This window comes from Salvelinus sp. IW2-2015, linkage group LG23 (genome assembly GCF_002910315.2).
Source record: "Salvelinus sp. IW2-2015 linkage group LG23, ASM291031v2, whole genome shotgun sequence".
Lineage (NCBI taxonomy): Eukaryota > Metazoa > Chordata > Actinopteri > Salmoniformes > Salmonidae > Salvelinus > Salvelinus sp. IW2-2015.
The window spans coordinates 49,583,101-49,601,662 of NC_036863.1; the positions used below are offsets into that span (position 1 = coordinate 49,583,101).

General features: G+C 42.3%; 1 protein-coding gene across 1 annotated transcript; it reads left to right on the forward strand.

The window, feature by feature from the left end:
* The first annotated feature begins 2,114 nt into the window (after nt 1-2,114).
* LOC139022930 (transmembrane protein 272-like) lies at nt 2,115-18,245 on the forward strand. The gene is made up of 5 exons (XM_070434691.1): nt 2,115-2,300; nt 12,157-12,240; nt 12,678-12,728; nt 12,858-13,067; nt 17,287-18,245. Exons 2-5 carry the CDS (start codon nt 12,177-12,179, stop codon nt 17,493-17,495), a joined length of 534 nt encoding a protein of 177 aa, XP_070290792.1. The 5' UTR covers nt 2,115-2,300; nt 12,157-12,176; the 3' UTR covers nt 17,496-18,245.
* Nucleotides 18,246-18,562: the final 317 nt, after the last annotated feature.

Genomic DNA, 18,562 nt, shown 5'->3' on the forward strand with positions numbered 1-18,562 from the left:
CGGTAAGCTGCTCTGACAGCTGATGCTTAAAGTTAGAGAGAGATATAAGACTCCAGCTTCAGAGATTTTTGCAATTCGTCATTGTCAGCAGAGAACTGGTAGGAAAGGAGACCAAAGTAAGTGTTGGCTTTGGGGATGACCAGTGCATGATGGTTATATATCTCAATATTTGTGCATAAAAGCGTTTCTACCGACAAAAAAATCTCACCTCGTCAATTCTGCGAGAAATGGTTGTGAAAACTCCTCGATGTGCAAATATTGATATAATAACCACCACATAGAAGTGAACTTGGAGTCACACGATGATTTGTTGTGTGGTCCTCCCCCAGTGACCACATGCACATGCCCACCAATATCCCCTTATGATTGGGGATAGGCTACTCAGGTATTCTGTTTTTGAGTTAATGCATTTAAACATCATATCCCGTTTACAATAACCAGGGAAAAAAATCTTGTATCTTGGTTATGACAAACCCGGATAAGAGGCCTGGGATATGCGGATCTTATGGCATGTAAACAGCTTATCCCATTTAATGTTGTTTTTGCAGATGTTTTTGCGGTCTGTGCAGGCTCAGTTTCACATATCATGGGTGTTGTGTGATGATGTTTTCATCTGATTGTCAAACAAATCACTTCAGAAAGTAGACTACCTGTTCAATCCACCATAATAATTTAGCCTACTATAATTCACTACTGGCTACTTTCACCCCTGATTTCCAACATTTGGTAAGCCATATTATAATTTGACATTTGGTAGGCCATTTGTTTGTCAACTATAGCTTGATACATGCAGCTTCTCTTCTGTCATAATTTGTTGCACCAGAAGACTAAATACATTGATATAATTAATGCCTTAGTAATCTAACAGGTAGTTGGTTTCGTTTAGGGACCGGGGAGAAAACGCATTAACTCCAAAACAGTGAAACGATTGGTCCTGTGCAAAATGTCCAAATGTCATCAGTTTGACGGGTTTTAAGGAAATKAAAAGCTGAGAAAATGAAGAAACATKATTCTGAAAAAGATTTCAGTTGGTCTTGGGTGCATATTTTATGTGGTTGAAATACTGTCTACTCACATAAGTGTCAATGATACTCATTCACATTTTCTCAAGAGATGCTGACAAAAATAAATATTAGATATTTTCCACTTCTGTTCCTGAGACAAAATTAACATTTGTTGTATACTTTCACTGCAAGAAATACATAATTCTCACAGGGTAGTAAAAAATTGTCTACATTATCGAGATTATTATGGATAAGAGCAATAACACTTATAATTGTCAAATGGCATCAATCATGTCACCAGAATAAGACCCTCGATATTTWTTGGAAAGGAGCAATGCAAGTTGATGAGCTTGATGCTCCTTTCAATAAATATTGAGGGTCTTATTCTGGTGACATGATCGATGCCATTTGACAAATAAGTGTTATTGCTCTTATCCATAATATACTCAATGTAGACTATTTTATTTAACCTCGACTTAAAACTATTTATCTAATCTTTAACTAGCCTTGTATCTGTGAGTTGTTGGCTAGAGTAGACACATTTGCTATTTAATGCAACAGTTTTTGTGACAAAACTACTACTATGAAAATTATATGGAAACACATTGGACTTTAGATTTGTATTCGTTAGGCCAACATGAAAACTCCGTTTTGGTCCGTCTGGTAGAAACACACCACTGGTGGTAAAATGCGCATATTTTCTTTATGCGTATTTTAGAATATTTGCATGAAAATCAGTCGCCAATTGGATGAAAACCTAGCTACTTTCACATTTCCTCKAAACAGCAGAAGTTGTCAGACTTGCTGTTCGTGTAGACCTACCTCTCCCTTCGACTTCCGTCTACAGTCAACAACTTTCGGTTTACCACTCAAACACGCCCGTTGGCCGTGTTCGAGAACATCAAAACGACTGCAGGGAATAGCCAACGGACTGATCTACAAATCATCTTTCATAATAAATAATTACTCATTAATATTTATAGATCAGTTGGTCACAATTTGCCCATGATACATTGCTGTTTTGATCCTCTAGCTTGTTCATATCACTGTGCGGGGTTTCGGTATGTTCAGCAACAGCGTGATCTGCTAGGATGGTCCCTCCCTCCCTCCCTCCGTCACTCCACCGGAGCAACGGAGAAAGAGGGAGGAAGTTTACAGAATTGAATTTGCTGAATCTTCAGTCTACTTTGTGTCTATACTTTCATTTAGCCTCTAATCTACATTCATCCGTCTCTACTTTTATGACGCCATCGCAGTAACTGGTGATTTGTACACTGTCACAACTACGACCGACAGGTAAAATATTATTTTCGGATACTGTAAACTCTTTGCTTACTAAGATACGATGGGTGTATTCATTCCGCCAATTCTGTTGCAAAACGGTTCTTAAATGGAAGCGAACGGAACGGGGAGTACCTACATGCATTTGTCTAATATAAACGTATTTGTTTTAGTTGCAAAACGTTTTGCAACGGTTTCTCAGAATGAATACACCCCATATTATATGGTCAGCAACTGGTAGGCCTACTCTGTTTAATAATTGCTGCAGAAAAGCGCAACTTTATTTGCTTGGAATGTCAAGCAACAATATAACGTTTGTAAAATAAATCGAAAGTCCCCATTCTTAACACCCGATAAATACAGGTTTTTCCAGGTGTACCTCACCTGTTAGACTCGTACGAACCACCCTGTTCTCGCGAGTTTACTGTTTCTGTTTCGCTACACATTCCTGTAGCGAAACAGAATGTAAGCTTGCGATATCAGGATGGTTCGTAGGGGGCTAATGTTGTAAAAGCAAGTGAGAAATGTGTTATATTGTTCACGGATAGTTTACCGACAATTAACGTGATTTGATCAATCTTGTAAATAATATCAATCCATAACAAATACATGGCCAATTTAGGCCATCACCATATCCATAATTCTGTAGCCATAACTACAAAATATTAGTCAAATGGTGAGTGAGTGGTTGCTCTATTTCACAAGACCAAAGGAAATGCAGAAAGCATGTGATTGGTGATGTGAGATTGTAATCCTCTGCTGGAGGAGAGCCAGTTTCACAGCAGATCTGGGTTCTGTGTAATAGTTGATCCAGAGCTTGATCTGGAGTTAACACTACTTGTAGCTTCGTTTGGAGAATGGGGGAATCAACCAACCACAGCTATGATATCTCACACACCAGCTGAAATATATATATATAAACACATTTTTACCTGGACAATTCTGTACACAATGGAAAGAGGCCCATGCAGAGAATACTGTAAGCAATGACCATTGGACTATGGCCTTGGAGGCTCAGGGTGTAGTAGGTAATATAATGTTGGATTATGGAATGTGGTTGAAATCTTAAACTGAAGCCCTCGYCAGAAAATTATAATTTCAGGGCCATTCTAAGAAGTTTCTCCATACATTCTCCTCTTTGGGGCGGCAGGTAGCCTAGTGGTTAGAGCGTTGGGCCAGTAACCTGAAAGGTTGGTAGATCGAATCCCCGAGCTGACAAGGTAAAAATCTGTCGTTCTGCCCCTGAACAAGGCAGTTAACCCACTGTTCCTAGGCCGTCATTGTAAATAAGACGTGCCTAGTAAAATAAATCAAATTAATTATGTTATACTACCCTGTTCTAGTACTTATTCTACTGCTCTTTACTCAGACATTCTTACCCTCTTAGAGCAGCACAAGGCTCAGCCACTGAACTCGTGGAGACTTAAACCAGATATCCTTGGCTTTTACTATGAGGCTGACTGCTGCATTGTTAGCCTCAGATGTGGAGTCATGCCTGTTCAGATTTACTAGGTAATTGGGTTACTCTGGGTTACCAGGGGTTCTGTCCATGCAGCATGTGTTAGGCCATGTGATAGGTCATTTGTTCCCAGAGTTTTCCCTTGTGGTCAAACAGAATAGGGCCCGGTGTTATGATACCGATGATTTGTCACCACAGATGCTTTGCTTAAGTTTCTGCCACTGTGGCTAGATGGAGTAGGTCTACAGCTACATATAGTGGTTGCGTCGGGGACAACAGTTGTTGACAACTGTAGCATTGAAGCTAAAAGGCGCTGCATGGTCAAGCCAATGTCTGCATTGGCCGTGCAGCATTAATGGTGATATGGCCTTTGCAGAAGTCAGGGCATTCATACTTCGCGGTGCATCAGAGAGCTGTTGCGAAGGAAGCTGTCAAGGAAGTGAGTTTATACAGGACCTCCCACCCTCAACCAATCATAAATAAGAATTTGTTCTTAATAACTGACTTGCCTAGTTAAATAAAGTTTTTTTWAAAAGAAGCTTTATGGAGCCCTCTGCATCTTTTTAAAATTTGAGAGGTGCACAGCGTTGTAGTACAGAGCTCAATTTGACTACGCAATTGCGTCGCACCATCCATATGGCGCCKCCGACAACATTTTCGAATCAAGCAGGAAATGTCTTTTAGCCAAACCCTAACCTTAACCACATTCTCCTAACCTGCTCCATTAATTCACCTAGCATGCTGCGTTAGTTCTACTAACCTGCCACGTTAATTAATCTTACCCACCACGTTATCCTAACCTGCCAAGTTAATTATCCTCACCTGCTATGTATCCTAAACAAACCATCTGTGCTGACAAATCATCAGTATCACCACACCTGTTTCCCGATAGTGATGGAATTCATGCTTACAAGTGTTTTAACGATGCATCTTTCCTACAACAGTCGAAGATGTAACAATACACCAAGCAGAGAGAACGGTTGCTAATTGCGTTGCTGATTCTGATAGGATCGAAAGTAAGGGAGAGCTGCTTTCGTATCAGGCTACACATCATGAAATGCAGTACCAATCAAAAGATTGGACACACCTGCTCATTCAAGGGGTTTTCTTTATTTTGACTATTTTCTACATTGTAGGATGACAAAACTATGAAATAACACATATGGAATCATGTAGTAAGCAAAAAAGTGTTCAACAAATCAAAATATATTTTAAATGGCCTCCCGAGTGGCGCAGTGGTCTAAGGCACTGCATCGCAGTGCTAGCTATGCCACTAGACTCTGGGTTCGAGTCCAGGCTCTGTCGCAGCCGGCTGCAACCGGGAGACCCATGGGGCGGCGCACAATTGGCCTAGCGTTGTCCGAGTTAGGGGAGAGTTTGGCCGGCAGGGATGTTCTTGTCCCATCTCACCTCCCATTGCGCACTAGTGACTCCTGTGGCGGGCCAGGCGCAGTGAATGCTGACATGGTCGCCAGGTGCACGGTGTTTCCTCCGACACATTGGTGCGGCTGGCTTTTGGGTTAAGTGGGCATTGTGTCAAGAAGCAGTGCGGCTTGGCTTGGTTGGGTTGTGTTTCGAAGGACACACAGCTCTCGACCTTCACCTCTCCTGAGTCCGTACGGGAGTTGCAGCAATGAGACAAGACTAACTACCAATTGGATACCACGAAATTGGGGAGAAAMCAGGGTAAAGATATATTTTATATTAGAGATTCTTCAAAGTAGCCACCCTTTGCCTTGATGACAGCTGTGCACACTCTTGGCATTCTCAACCAAAAGTCTTGAAGGCGTTTCCACATATGCTGAGCCCTTGTTGGCTGCTTTTCCGTCACTCTGCGGTCCAACTCATCCCAAACCATCTCAATTGGGTTGAGGTCGGGTGATTGTGGAGGCCAGGTCATCTGATGCAGCACTCCATCACTCTCCTTCTTGGTCAAATAGCCCTTACACAGCCTGGAGGTGTGTTGGGTCATTGTCCTGTTGAAAAACAAACAATAGTCCCACTAAGCGCAAACCAGATGGGATAGCGTATCGCTGCAGAATGCTGTGGTAGCCATGCTGGTTAAGTGTGCCTTGAATTCTAAATAAATCACTGACAGTTTCACCAGCAAAGCACCCTACACCATCACACCTCCTCCTCCATGCTTCACGGTGGAAACCACACATGCGGAGAACATCCGTTCACGTACGATTTGAACCATTTTAATTTTTTTTTATCTCACATTTGGACTCATCAGACCAAAGGACAGATTTCCACTGGTCTAATGTCCATTGCTTGTTCTTATTGGTGTCCTTTAGTAGGTTTCTTTGCAGCAATTCAACAATGATGGCCAGATTCACGCAGTCTCCTCTCAACAGTTGATGTTGAGATGCGTTTGTTACTTGAACACTGTGAAGCATTTATTTGGGCTGCAATTTCTGAGGTTGGTAACTAATGAACTTATCCTCTGCAGCAGAGGTAGCTCTGGGTCTTCCTTTCCTGTTGCGGTCCTCATGAGAGCCAGATTCATCATAGCGCTTGGTTTTTGCGACTGCACTAGAAGAAACTTTCAAAGTTCTTGAAATTTTCCGGATTGGCTGACCTTCATGTCTTAAAGTAATGATGGACTACCATTCCTCTGTGCTTATTTGAGCTGTTCTTGCCATAATATGGACTTGGTCTTTAACCAAATAGGGCTGACTTCTGTATACCACCCCTACCTTGTCACAACACAACTGATTGGCTCAAATGCATTATGAAGGAAAGAAATTCCACAAATGAACTTTTAATACGGCACACCTGTTAATTGAAATACATCCCAGGCGACTACCTCATGAAGCTGGTTGAGAGAATGCCAAGAGTGTGCAAAGCTGTCATCAAGGCAAAGGGTGGCTACTTTGAAGAATCTCAAATATTTGTTCAACACTTTGTTGRTTACTACATGATTCCATATGTGTTATTTCATATTTTTGATGTCTTCACTATTATTTTAAAATGTAGAAAATAGTCAAAATAAAGAAAAACCCATGAATGAACAGGTGTATCCGAAATTTTGACTGGTACTATATTCTGAACAAAAATATAAACCCAAAATGTAAAGTGTTGTTCCCATATTTCATGAGCTCAAAYAAAAGATCCCAAAAATGTTCCATATGCACAAAAAGCTTATTTCTCTATAATGTTGTGCACAAATTTGCTTACATCCCTGTTAGTGAGCATTTCTCCTTTGCTAAGATAATACAGCCACCTGACGGGTGTAGTATATCAAGAAGTTTATTAAACCGCATTATCATTACACAGGTGCACCTTGTGCTGGGGGCAATAAAAGGCCACTCTGAAATGTGCAGTTTTGTCAAACACAATTCTCCTCAAGTTGAGGGAGCGTGCAATTGGCATGCTGACTGCAGGAATGTCCACCAGAGCTTTTGGCAGATAATGTTATTTTCTCTACCAACGTTGTTTTGGAAAATTGGCAGTACTTCCAACCGGCCACACAACCCCATACCACGTGTAACCACGCCAGCCCAGGACCTCCACATCCGGCTTTTTCACCTGCGGGATCGTCTGAGACTAGGCACCCGGACAGCTGATGAAACTGTGGGTTTGCACAATCAAAGAATTTCTGCACAAACTGTCAGAAACCATCTCAGGGAAGCTCATCTGTATGCTCGTCATCCTCACCAGGGTCTTGACCTGACTGCAGTTCGCCGTCGTAGCCGACTTCAGTGGGAAAATGCTCACCTTCGATGGCCACTGGCATGCTGGATAAGTGTGCTCTTCGCAGATGAATCCCAGTTTCAACTGTACCRAGCAGATGGCAGACAGCGTAGCGTGTATGGTGTCATGTGGGCGAGCAGTTTGCTGATGTCAATATTGTAAAACAGAGTGCCCCATGGTGGGGTTATGGTATGGGCAGGCATAGGCTACGGACAACTAACACAATTGTATTCTATCGATTGCAATTTGAATGCACAGAGATACCGTGTTGAGATCCTGAGGCCCATTGTCATGCCATTCATCCGCCGCCATCACCTCATGTTTCAGCATGATAATGCAGGGCCCCATGTCGCAAACTGAAAATGTCCCAGTTCTTCCATGGCATGCATACTCACCAGACATGTCACCCATTGAGCATGTTAGGGATGCTCTGGATTGACGTGTACAACAGTGTGTTCCAGTTCCCACCAATATCAAGGAACTTCGCACAGCCATTGAAGTCAGCTGTGCCCTCGATACCATATGTGAATTGCCCCCCCATCTATCTTCTGAGCTCGTGCTACTAGGTGACCTAAACTGGGACATGCTTCACACCCCAGCCGTCCTACAATCCAAGCTTGATGCCCTCAATCTCACACAAATTATCAATGAACCTACCAGGTACAACTCCAAATCCGTAAACACGGGCACCCTCATAGATGTCATCACCCTCCAAATACACCTCTGCTGTTTTCAATCAAGATCTCAGCGATCACTGCCTCATTGCCTGCATCCGTAATGGGTCTGTGACCAAACGACCACCCCTCATCACTGTCAAACGCTCCCTAAAACACTTCTGCGAGCAGGCCTTTCTAATCGACCTGGCCGGGATATCCTGGAATGACATTGACCTCATCCCGTCAGTAGATGATGCCTGGCTATTGTTTAAAAGTGCCTTCCTCACCATCTTAAAAAAATGGAACTAGGAATAGATATAGTCCTTGGTTCACTCCAGACCTGTCTCTCCTTGACCAGCACAAAAACATCCTGTGGCGGTCTGCATTAGCATCGAATAGCCCCAGTGATATGCAACTCCATGGAGAATAAGAGCACCTCCTCCCAGCTGCCCACTGCTCTGAGGCTAGGAAGCACTGTCACCACTGATAAATCCACKATAATTGAGAATTTCAATAAGCATTTCTCTACGGCTGGCCATGCTTTCCACCTGGCTACCCCTACCCCGGTCAACTGCCTGGCACCCTCCACAGCAATCTGTCAAAGCCCCCACCATTTCTCCTTCACCCAAATAGCTGATGTTCTGAAAGAGCTGCAAAATCTGGACCCCTACAAATCAGCCGGGCTAGACAATCTGGACCCTCTCTTTCTAAAATTATCTGCCGAAATTGTTGCAACTCCCATTACTAGCCTGTTCAACCTCTCTTTCGTATCGTCTGAGATTCCCAAAGATTGGAAAGCTGCCGCGGTCATCCCCCTCTTCAAAGGGGGTGACACTCTAGACCCAAACTGCTACAGACCTGTATCTATCCTACCCTGTCTTTCTAAGGTCTTCGAAACCCAAGTTAACAAACAGACTACCGACCATTTCAAATCCCACCGTACCTTCTCCGCTATGCAATCTGGTTTCAGAGCTGGTCATGGGTGCACCTCAGCCACGCTCAAGGTTCTAAACGACATCATAACCGCCATCGATAAGAGACATTACTGTGCAGCCGTATTCGTCGACCTGGCCAAGGCTTTCGACTCTGTCAATCACCACATTCTTATTGGCAGACTCGACAGCCTTGGTTTCTCAAATGATTGCCTCGCCTGCTTTACCAACTACTTCTCAGACAGAGTTCAGTGTGTCAAATCGGAGGGCCTGTTGTCCAGACTTCTGACAGTCTCTATGGGGGTGCCACAGGGTTCAAWCCTTGGGCCGACTCTCTTCTCTGGATACATCAATGATGTTGCTCTTGCTGCTGGTGATTCTCTGATACACCTCTACTCAGACACCATTCTGTATTCATCTGGCCCCTCTTTGGACACTGTTAACTAACCTCCAGACGAACTTCAATGAATATACAACTCTCCTTCCGTGTCCTCCAACTGCTCTTAAATGCAAGTAAAACTAAATGCATGCTATTCAAYCGATCACTGCCCGCACCTGCTCGCCCGTCCAGCATCACTACTCTGGATGGCTCTGACTTAGAATACSTGGACAACTACAAATACCTAGGTGTCTGGTTAGACTGTAAACTCTCCTTCCAGACTCACATTAAGCATCTCCAATCCAAAATGAAATCTATAAATCGGCTTCCTATATCGCAACAAAGCATCCTTCACTCATGCTGCCAAACATACCTTCGTAAAACTGACCATTCTACCGATCCTCGACTACGGTGATGCCATCTATAGCCTCCAACACTCTACTCAACAAACTGGATGCAGTTTATCACAGTGCCATCCGTTTTGTCACCAAAGCCCCATACACTACCCACCATTGCAACCTGTACGCTCTCGTTGGTTGGCCCTTGCTTCATACTCGTCGCCAAACCCACTGGCTACAGGTTATCTATAAGTCTCTGCTAGGTAAAGCCCCGCCTTATCTCAGCTCACTGGTCACCATAGCAGCACCCACTCTAGCACGCGCTCCAGCAGGTATATCTCACTGGTCACCCCCAAAGCCAATTCCTCCTTTGGTCATCTTTCCTTCCAGTTCTCTGCTGCCAATGACTGGAACGAACTGCAAAAATCTCTGAAGCTGGAGACTCATATCTCCCTCACTAGCTTAAAGTGCCAGCTGTCAGAGCAGCTCACAGATCACTGCACATAGATGGGCTATCTACCTACCTCATCCCCATACTGTATTTATTTATCTTGCTCCTTTGCACCCCAGTATCTCTACTTGCACATTCATCTTCTGCACATCTATCATTCCAGTGTGTAATTGCTATATTGTAGTTACTTCGCCACCATGGCCTATTTATTGCCTTAACTCCCTTACCTCATTTGCACTCACTGTATATAGACATTTTGTTTTCTTTTGTTCTACTATATTATTGACTATGTTTTGTTTATTCCATGTGTAACTCTGTATTGTTGTATGTGTCGAATTGCTATGCTTTATTTTGGCCAGGTCGCAGTTGCAAATGAGAACTTGTTCTCAACTAGCCTACCTGGTAAGGTGAAATAAAAAAAATAAAAAAAGTGGGACAATCTTTGACATTTTTGCGTTTATATTTTTGTTCAGTGTACAYTGAGACAAATTACAGACAGTAGCAAAATATAACTAACTTGATTGAAATTGGCCTATAGCCTACTGTTTATATTTTAATTCAGTCATCTCGGTTTGTTTTTAATCAACTGCAAAGACATTGGCAACTTTGTAGTTGTAGTCAACTTTGTTCTGAAGTTATCGGCATCCCCCAAACATACACACACCTCATTTCCACACACACTACTAAGACGCAGGCAATACTGTTGACACAACATTTGCAGTACAGTACATCATTTCTCAACCATTTTTGTCCCTGTACTGGTGAGACATGGTCCTCCTCTTCTTTTTTTTTTACTAGGTCATGCTTAAAACAAATACAATATGTAAAAATACCACTGCAGATTAAACTCACCACTATAACCTCTACTCTACTGCCTCTACTCTAGCCATTGTGTTTGTCTCCCTGTTATGCTGTCTGTCTCTGCATCTTCTCTGCGCTTCTTCTTGTTCTGTCTGTCTGTATGCTTAAGCCTTATAGATTATAAAAGCCAAACTAACAATTTAGGTTATATTGCAAATTAGTGCCTGTCATATTTGTTCTTTTGAATCAACAACTACCCCAAGTGTTAATTGGGGTAGTAGGGGGTAACTACACCCCTGGGGTAACAATAAATGTCCTCTGTGTCATCACAACTGAGATATTTCAACAAAACGATTTTGTGGTAACTTGATCAAATGTTTTTAAATTTGGAAAAAGTTGTAGATATATTCCAATGAAGTTAAATCTATATATATGTTTAAAATATAAAAGTAGGAAAGCCTTATGATAAATAACCCACTTGTTTAAAGAGAAACATTTTGATAATGTTTATATTAAAGTAGTATTATGTTGGATGAGTGTTTTGGGGGCAACTCGCCCCTCCCCCTACTAGGGGGTAACTGGCCTCTGGTTTCCAGGTTTTTGATGGCATTCCATTTGCTCCGTTCCAGCCATTATTATGAGCCGTCTTCCCCTCAGCAGCCTCCACTGCTCCAAACGTTGTTGAGTTCCATTTTGTTCTTAAATGGAAGTTGTAGTTCAGTCATGTCTCTTAAAAAAGTATCTGCAAGAAGTTGGAAGGAACCATGTGGACTTCGCTCCACTTTAGAGCATGGAAGAATTTGTCATTCATAGATGTGCAGCTCATGTCAAATACTTAGCATACTATTCAGATTGGAATGGCAACGCGTGGAAACCATAAAATTAAAATACACTACAACTTCCGTTTATGAACCCAGCAGCTTTTAACGTCATGTTGAAGAGCGTCTGGAGTAAATAATTTATGTTGCAAAACGTTTTTCCAACACTATCCAACTAATGAATACACCCCTGGTAGTCCCTCCTTGTTTCATTCAGTTTTCTTCTGTTTGGTGCCTAATGAACACGACCCGGTTGACATGTATCCATCCACAGTCGCACAGTTAAATGATGATTATAATGAACTCTAGACTAACAGCTCACTGTGTGCCTCACTTTGCAGATCAGTGAGTATCAGCAGAAATGGAGGACGGGACTCTACTGCAGAACATGCCCCAAGCGCCCAAACCAAGTACTCCTGTGCTTGGTATGCTACCCTACATACAGTTTAAGCTGTGTTTTTAAACTGTGTTTTTGTGTTGTCTTATGTGTGAATGTATGGGTGTATGTGTGTGCGTGTTAGGGACTATGAAAAAAAACTGCTATGTGCCATTATATGTAACCACATGTTTTATCTGATGCAACTGTAGTCTTATTTTCTCTGCCTGGTGTTTTCAGGCAGCTTGTTGATAAGTGGCTAGCCACTGTACACCACTGAAAGGAATAATACACAAAAAACTATCGTTTTGGTATTTTTTTCATTAAAATCGACAGTAGATACAGTTCCAAAATGTTTTGCATGTCAGGATTCAAGTTTAAGATATAAGACTTTCAAAAAGCTAATTGTAACTTGCCACATCATGAATGCAGAAACATCGAAAGATAACTGTTGTGATTGTTTGCCTTGTTCCTCTGTGCCTTCAGTCATATCCAAACTCATCATGACTGCCTTGCCAGTCGCCCAGATCGCAATAGGTATGTATCATATACTATTAATTAAAAGTATTTTTATTATCCCACGCATACACACACACGCAGATGTAATGTTAGTTACCTTTGTTTAGCCTACTTTCTGACACCCATACACCTTCTTCTCCCTACTAGGTGGTATGTTCCTGGAGAACTGCCCCCAGCAGCGCTATATCCCCATCTAYCTGGTGGTGACGGGGGTGTTTGCCCTGGCACTGGCTGTCCTGTCCTGCCTACCCTGCACCAGGGAGCAGGAAGAGGGGCAGCAGCAGAGCCCTCTCAGCACCCTTTGTACCGCCTGGAACTCTCTAGTGTCACTATTCCTCTTCTGCTGGTTCATAGCAGGTGAGGAAAGATAATGAGTGGTTGTAAATGGTGTGAACAACAGTGAGAAGTAAAAAGGGAAGTTGTAGGTACTTAAAGGGCTATTGCAGTTACTGATTTTGCGTTGTTTTAGATTTGGTTAATTAAGAAATGCTAGCAGCCATGACTGAGTAAAAAAAGTAACTATTATATTGACAAGAGAGCCAAGTGACCGCTCTAACAATGAAAATACATGTCCTCAATGATTGAAGGCAGGCGAGATCAGGTGGGACCATTCTAGCCAATGAGGGGGCAGATAGTTGCCGGAATGCCAGGTGCATCCACTTATATCAGTACATTGGTAACAGCCTAAACATTATGAAACTTCTATCTGATCAAATAAGCCTGACGTAATTTGACACTAGACCTCCATACAAAAAAGGTCTCATCTCACAGACAGATTTTAGGCGGAGTAAATCCTCTCGCTTTGCCTCTTCCTCTCTGACTGAATTCAAACGMGAGTTGGTTTCGGGGTGTGGTTTGAGGTGGGATTACTCTGCCTAAAATCTGGCCATTTGAGATAAACCCTTTCCTTTCCAAAGCAAAAACAGATTAAGAAAAACTGGAATATCACATTTACATAAATATTCAGACCTTTTACTCAGTTGAAGTACCTTTGGCAGTGATTACAGCCTTGAGATTTCTTGCGTATAACGCTACAAGCTTGGCACACCTGTATTTGGRGAGTWTCTCCCATTCTTCTCTACAGATCCTCTCAAGCTCTGTCAGGTTGGATGTAGCCTACAAAATCGCAAAGAACGTGAAATATATTCACATGTGCGCTGCACACAGCCTAGTTGCAGCGGAATATCAAATGCAGGCAGCAAGAGTGCGCAGCGCTCAACTGGTTTTGGCATGGAGCAGCTCACAGAAGGACATTGGTAGCCGGTCGGTAGGAAAAACGTTTCGAMGTATGATATCTACCAGTAAATGCGAACTAAGGCAACAATGGGTATGCAAACCAGGTATTGAAAAAGTTTGATCCGAAAGTCTTGGTTAGTAGGCTCTTTTTTATCCGCCATTCAGTCATCATGCCCTGTTTGCATTAGGGGCGTAGGCATGGGTGGGCCTGGGTGGACAAGCCCACCCACTAGGGAGCCAGACTCACCCAATCAGATTGAGCAAAAACAGAAAAATATATTATTACAAAAATAGTCCWCAGTACCCCATCCCCCCCAAAAATATATTCATTTATATTTTTCTCAGACCTCCTAAATGGTCTCCTAATATGTTTTAAGCATTGTTGTGGACTTAACATCACATGTTTGTTTTTCTATAAAGAAAGTGTGGAAAACKAATAAAAACCATGGTAAAACATAGAATTTTCACCCATGGGGCCTTTCCGTCRCTGGGCAGGCCGTTTGSGATTTTTTTGGCAAACTTTTAGTATGCACCACTACACAACTGCATAGGGCCRATGGAAAGACAGCAGYCACACACAGCGTGATGTTAAAGGAAAAGCAGTCCATTCACTCGGACATACTCTACCGGTCCAAAGTTTTAGAACACCGACTCATTCAAAGGTTTTCCTTTATTTTTACTATTTTCTACATTGTGGAATAATAGTGAAGACATCAAAACTATGAAGCAACACATATGGAATCATGTAGTAAACAAAAAAAGTGTTAAATCAAAATAGATTTTAGATTCTTCAAATAGCCACCCTTTSCCTTGATGACGGATTTGTACAGTTGACTTGGTCTCGCCCCCTCTCTGGTCTTGACTCGATTTGCTCCGTTCTTGAATCGATCTCGCTTTAGGTGGTCTTACCTTATTTAGTCACGTAACKCACTCTGCAGGTGTGGCTACCTTGCTCACTCTGAATACATTTCATTCAACTGCTGAAAACCCTCCCACTTGCTGGCCAACATATTTTCTGGTGGAGTTTTCATTTTTGGTACATTTATCTTAAGCCATCCCTTTAAATACAGTGTACCTTTCATTAGAATTGGCCACCCTCCCCCTCCCTATTTTGTCGACAGACTCAATAGAATATATCGAGAGAACAGATTCAGAATATTAGGGATCAATGAAAGAAAGCCATCTAAATATATGCATATTCGTCTCCGTTTTAACACCACCTGGTAGAGTTAAAAATACTCTGATCTTGTCATTATTTAGAGTTAGGAATGTATTTATGAATAATAATAAAAACAGGTTTGGAGAGCCTTTACACATGAATGAAAATTGCCACTTTTAGTTCTTTAACCCATGGTAATGTTGGAAGATTAGTGTACATAGAATTATAATAGGAAGAATAGTGTACGATAGTAGACTCAACCCTTGTCTATTGCCTGCACTAACCATGGAACTGTGTGATGACATAGTCAAGTATTGCGGCATGCGACGGGTTCAAACTTTTACGGCTTAGTCTGTGCTCTGCTCCATAATGATTTAATTAGCCTACATGTCTTTTATTATATACAAAGTATGTGGACACCCCTTCAAATGAGTGGATTGGGCTATTTCAGCCACACCCGTTGCCGACAGGTGTATAAAATCGAAGCACACAACCATGCAATCTCCATAGAAAAACATTGGCAGTTGAATGATCTTACTGAAGAGCTCAGTGACTTTCAACTTGGCACCATCATAGGATGCCACTTTTCCAACAAGTCAGTTTGTCAAAATTCTGCCCTGCTAGAGCTGCCTCGGTCAACTGTAAGTGCTGTTATTGTGAAGTGGAAACGTCTAGGAGCAACAATGGCACAACCGCAAAGTGCTATGCCCACAAGCTCACAGAACGGGACCGCCGAGTGCTAAAGCACGTAAAGATTGTCTGTCCTCAGTTGCAACACTCACTACCGAGTTCCAAACTACCTCTGGAAGCAATGTCAGCACAATAACTTTGTCAGGAGCTTAATGAAATGGGTTTCCAYGGCCGAGCAGCCGCACACAAGCTTAAGATCACCATGCGCAATGCCAAGCGTCAGCTGGAGTGGTGAAAAACTCGCCGCCATTGGACTCTAGAGCAGTTGAAATCCGTTCTCTGGAGTGATGGCAGTCTGACGGACGAATCTGGGTTTGGCAGATGCCAGGAGAACGCTACAGGCCCGAATGCAGTGCCAATTGTAACGTTTGGTGGAGGAGGAATAATGGTCTGGGGCTGTTTTTCACAAATCTGTGCTTTCAACTTTGTGGCAACAGTTTCAGCATGACAATGCCCCCGTGCACAAAGCGGGGTCAATACAGAAAGGGTTTGTCGAGATCAGTGTGGACAAACTTGTATGGCCTACRCAGAGCCCTGACCTCAACCCCATCRAACACCTTYGGAATGCTGACTGCGAGCCAGGCCTCGTCGCGTTGCACAACATCAGTGACCGRCCTCACTAATRCTCCCCCCCMAAAATTATTGGTCACATACACATKGTTAGCATATGTTATTGCGAGTATAGCAAAATGATTGTGCTTCTAGTTCCAATAGTRCAGCAATATCTAACATGTAATCTAACAATTCCACAACAACTACCTAATACACAYAAATAAGTGGAAATACAAGACAGGAAAATCAGAAGCCGGTATCGGTTCACAAGTTAATTTATCTTCCAATTTCGGCTTCCATTAACCAAGTTATCTTTTGCTTAGCAAACAAAATGGAGGATATAACATAAGTCACACAATCAAATAATTAAATCAAACAAAAACAGGTTTCAGTGCAAGGAAAGCACATGAACTTTAATCATATCCTTAATGTAAATCATAATCTCATCCAAGTAATACTTATCTTTGCCAAGGCTTCACAGGAGCTCTGCCACARCCTCCAAACAAACTTAACTTCCCTCTCACCTRCACCTTCCCCAGGGCAGCCACACCCCAAACAAATGTTATAAAGGGGCAGGGACAAATGAGGAGCTAATCGTATTACTCAATGATTCAAGCAATAGCACATGGGTAGAAGCATGCACAGTAATTAAGGGTATTCGTCACACCTGTGACAGGTACATAACGATTTTGGGAGGATTAAACTAGCAGAGATCAGAGTATGTTGTTGTTTGACAAAATCTGAACATATAGGGCCAGTCTCCTCCCTGGATTAAGAAGCACTCTCAATGAAGACTCTCTTTTTAAGTATGTTTTTTTAGTCAAGGACTTAACTTTATTTGTGCCCAGGAACCCACAAAACCAGCCCGTAATGTATTCAAAAGGGTTATCAGCCTTCCCTTCTATTTCTTCACCCTCCCTTCTATCTCTCCATCTCCAGGCAACGTGTGGATCTACTCTATATTCCCTGCAAACTATAATGAAGGAGAMGCTCTCCACTGCAACAAAACCCTGTATCTGTTTGCCTTCTGGACCACCACTCTGGTATACATCTTCCTGGGCATGCTCATGGTTGGGGGCTGCTGTGTGCTTGTCTGCATGTGTCTGTGTGGTGGAAGGGGGATGGGCTCGAACAGTGCCGACGTCTGAGGGGGAGGCGAAGGGTGCTTATCTGGGTTCAAATATGATTTGTTTCCTTGCAAATGCTTTAGCTGCGCTTAATTGRGCTTGCCTGACACATTGGAACCAATGGAATGGTCCCAAAAGTACAACCCCTACCCATCTGGCACTCTAGTCAGGCTAAATCAAACACTGAAAAGTATTTGAAGAAAAAAATCATATTTGAACACAGGTCTATTGGGTGGGGAGGGCATGGGGATCAGGGCTCTGTTCRGGAGGGAGTTGTGTTGCAGAACATTCAGATATGTTTTGTAGAACAGAGACAGTTGGATTGTGTGTCATGTTTGAAACGKAATCGTTTGTTTATTCCTTAAAATTCTATATGCACTGTTTTGAACATTTAAATGTCACTGAATACACCTCTGTTGGGTGGGGAGTGTGGGAGGGGTGTGGTCCTATCCAGGTCCAAGGAGGGTTCAACACACACTGCACATTGCATTAGCATTGTGAAAAATTATTATCCATATTACCATGCCTTCTAACCTTTTGTACTCACAACCTGTCTGTATGTGTGCCAAATAATCAGCTTTATATTTCCAAATGTACATTGTTAAACACTCATCTGTCTAATCTCTTTCTGGTCTATTCTTTACTCTGTATATTCCAGCATAAATAAATGTAATCCATATGTAATGGCGCCTCCACATGAATATGACTGTCTAGATGAGAATTTCACCCCGTAGGCATAATGTACTGAGAATAAAGTGACAGTTGTCTTTCTCAGTGTGCTAAAATRTGTGTCTGGATGTGCCGCTGCCTTTCCATTCGGAGGAAAAATTGTCTATTTGAAAGAAATGTTTGTGATGCAAGTTGCTTTCCTGTGTAACGTGATGATTTTGTGTGTTGATTAACAGAAACATTAGTTGACTGAGTAGTAGATTTAATGTCATGCATGTCATTTGTTCAACAATACAAAATCACACTTTTAGCAAATAAACATATTCAACCTCTCTAGTAATTGCAGGTCATACACAGCTTACTTTAGCATATTAGATGTATAGTACCAGTCAAAAGATTGGACACACCTACTCATTCAA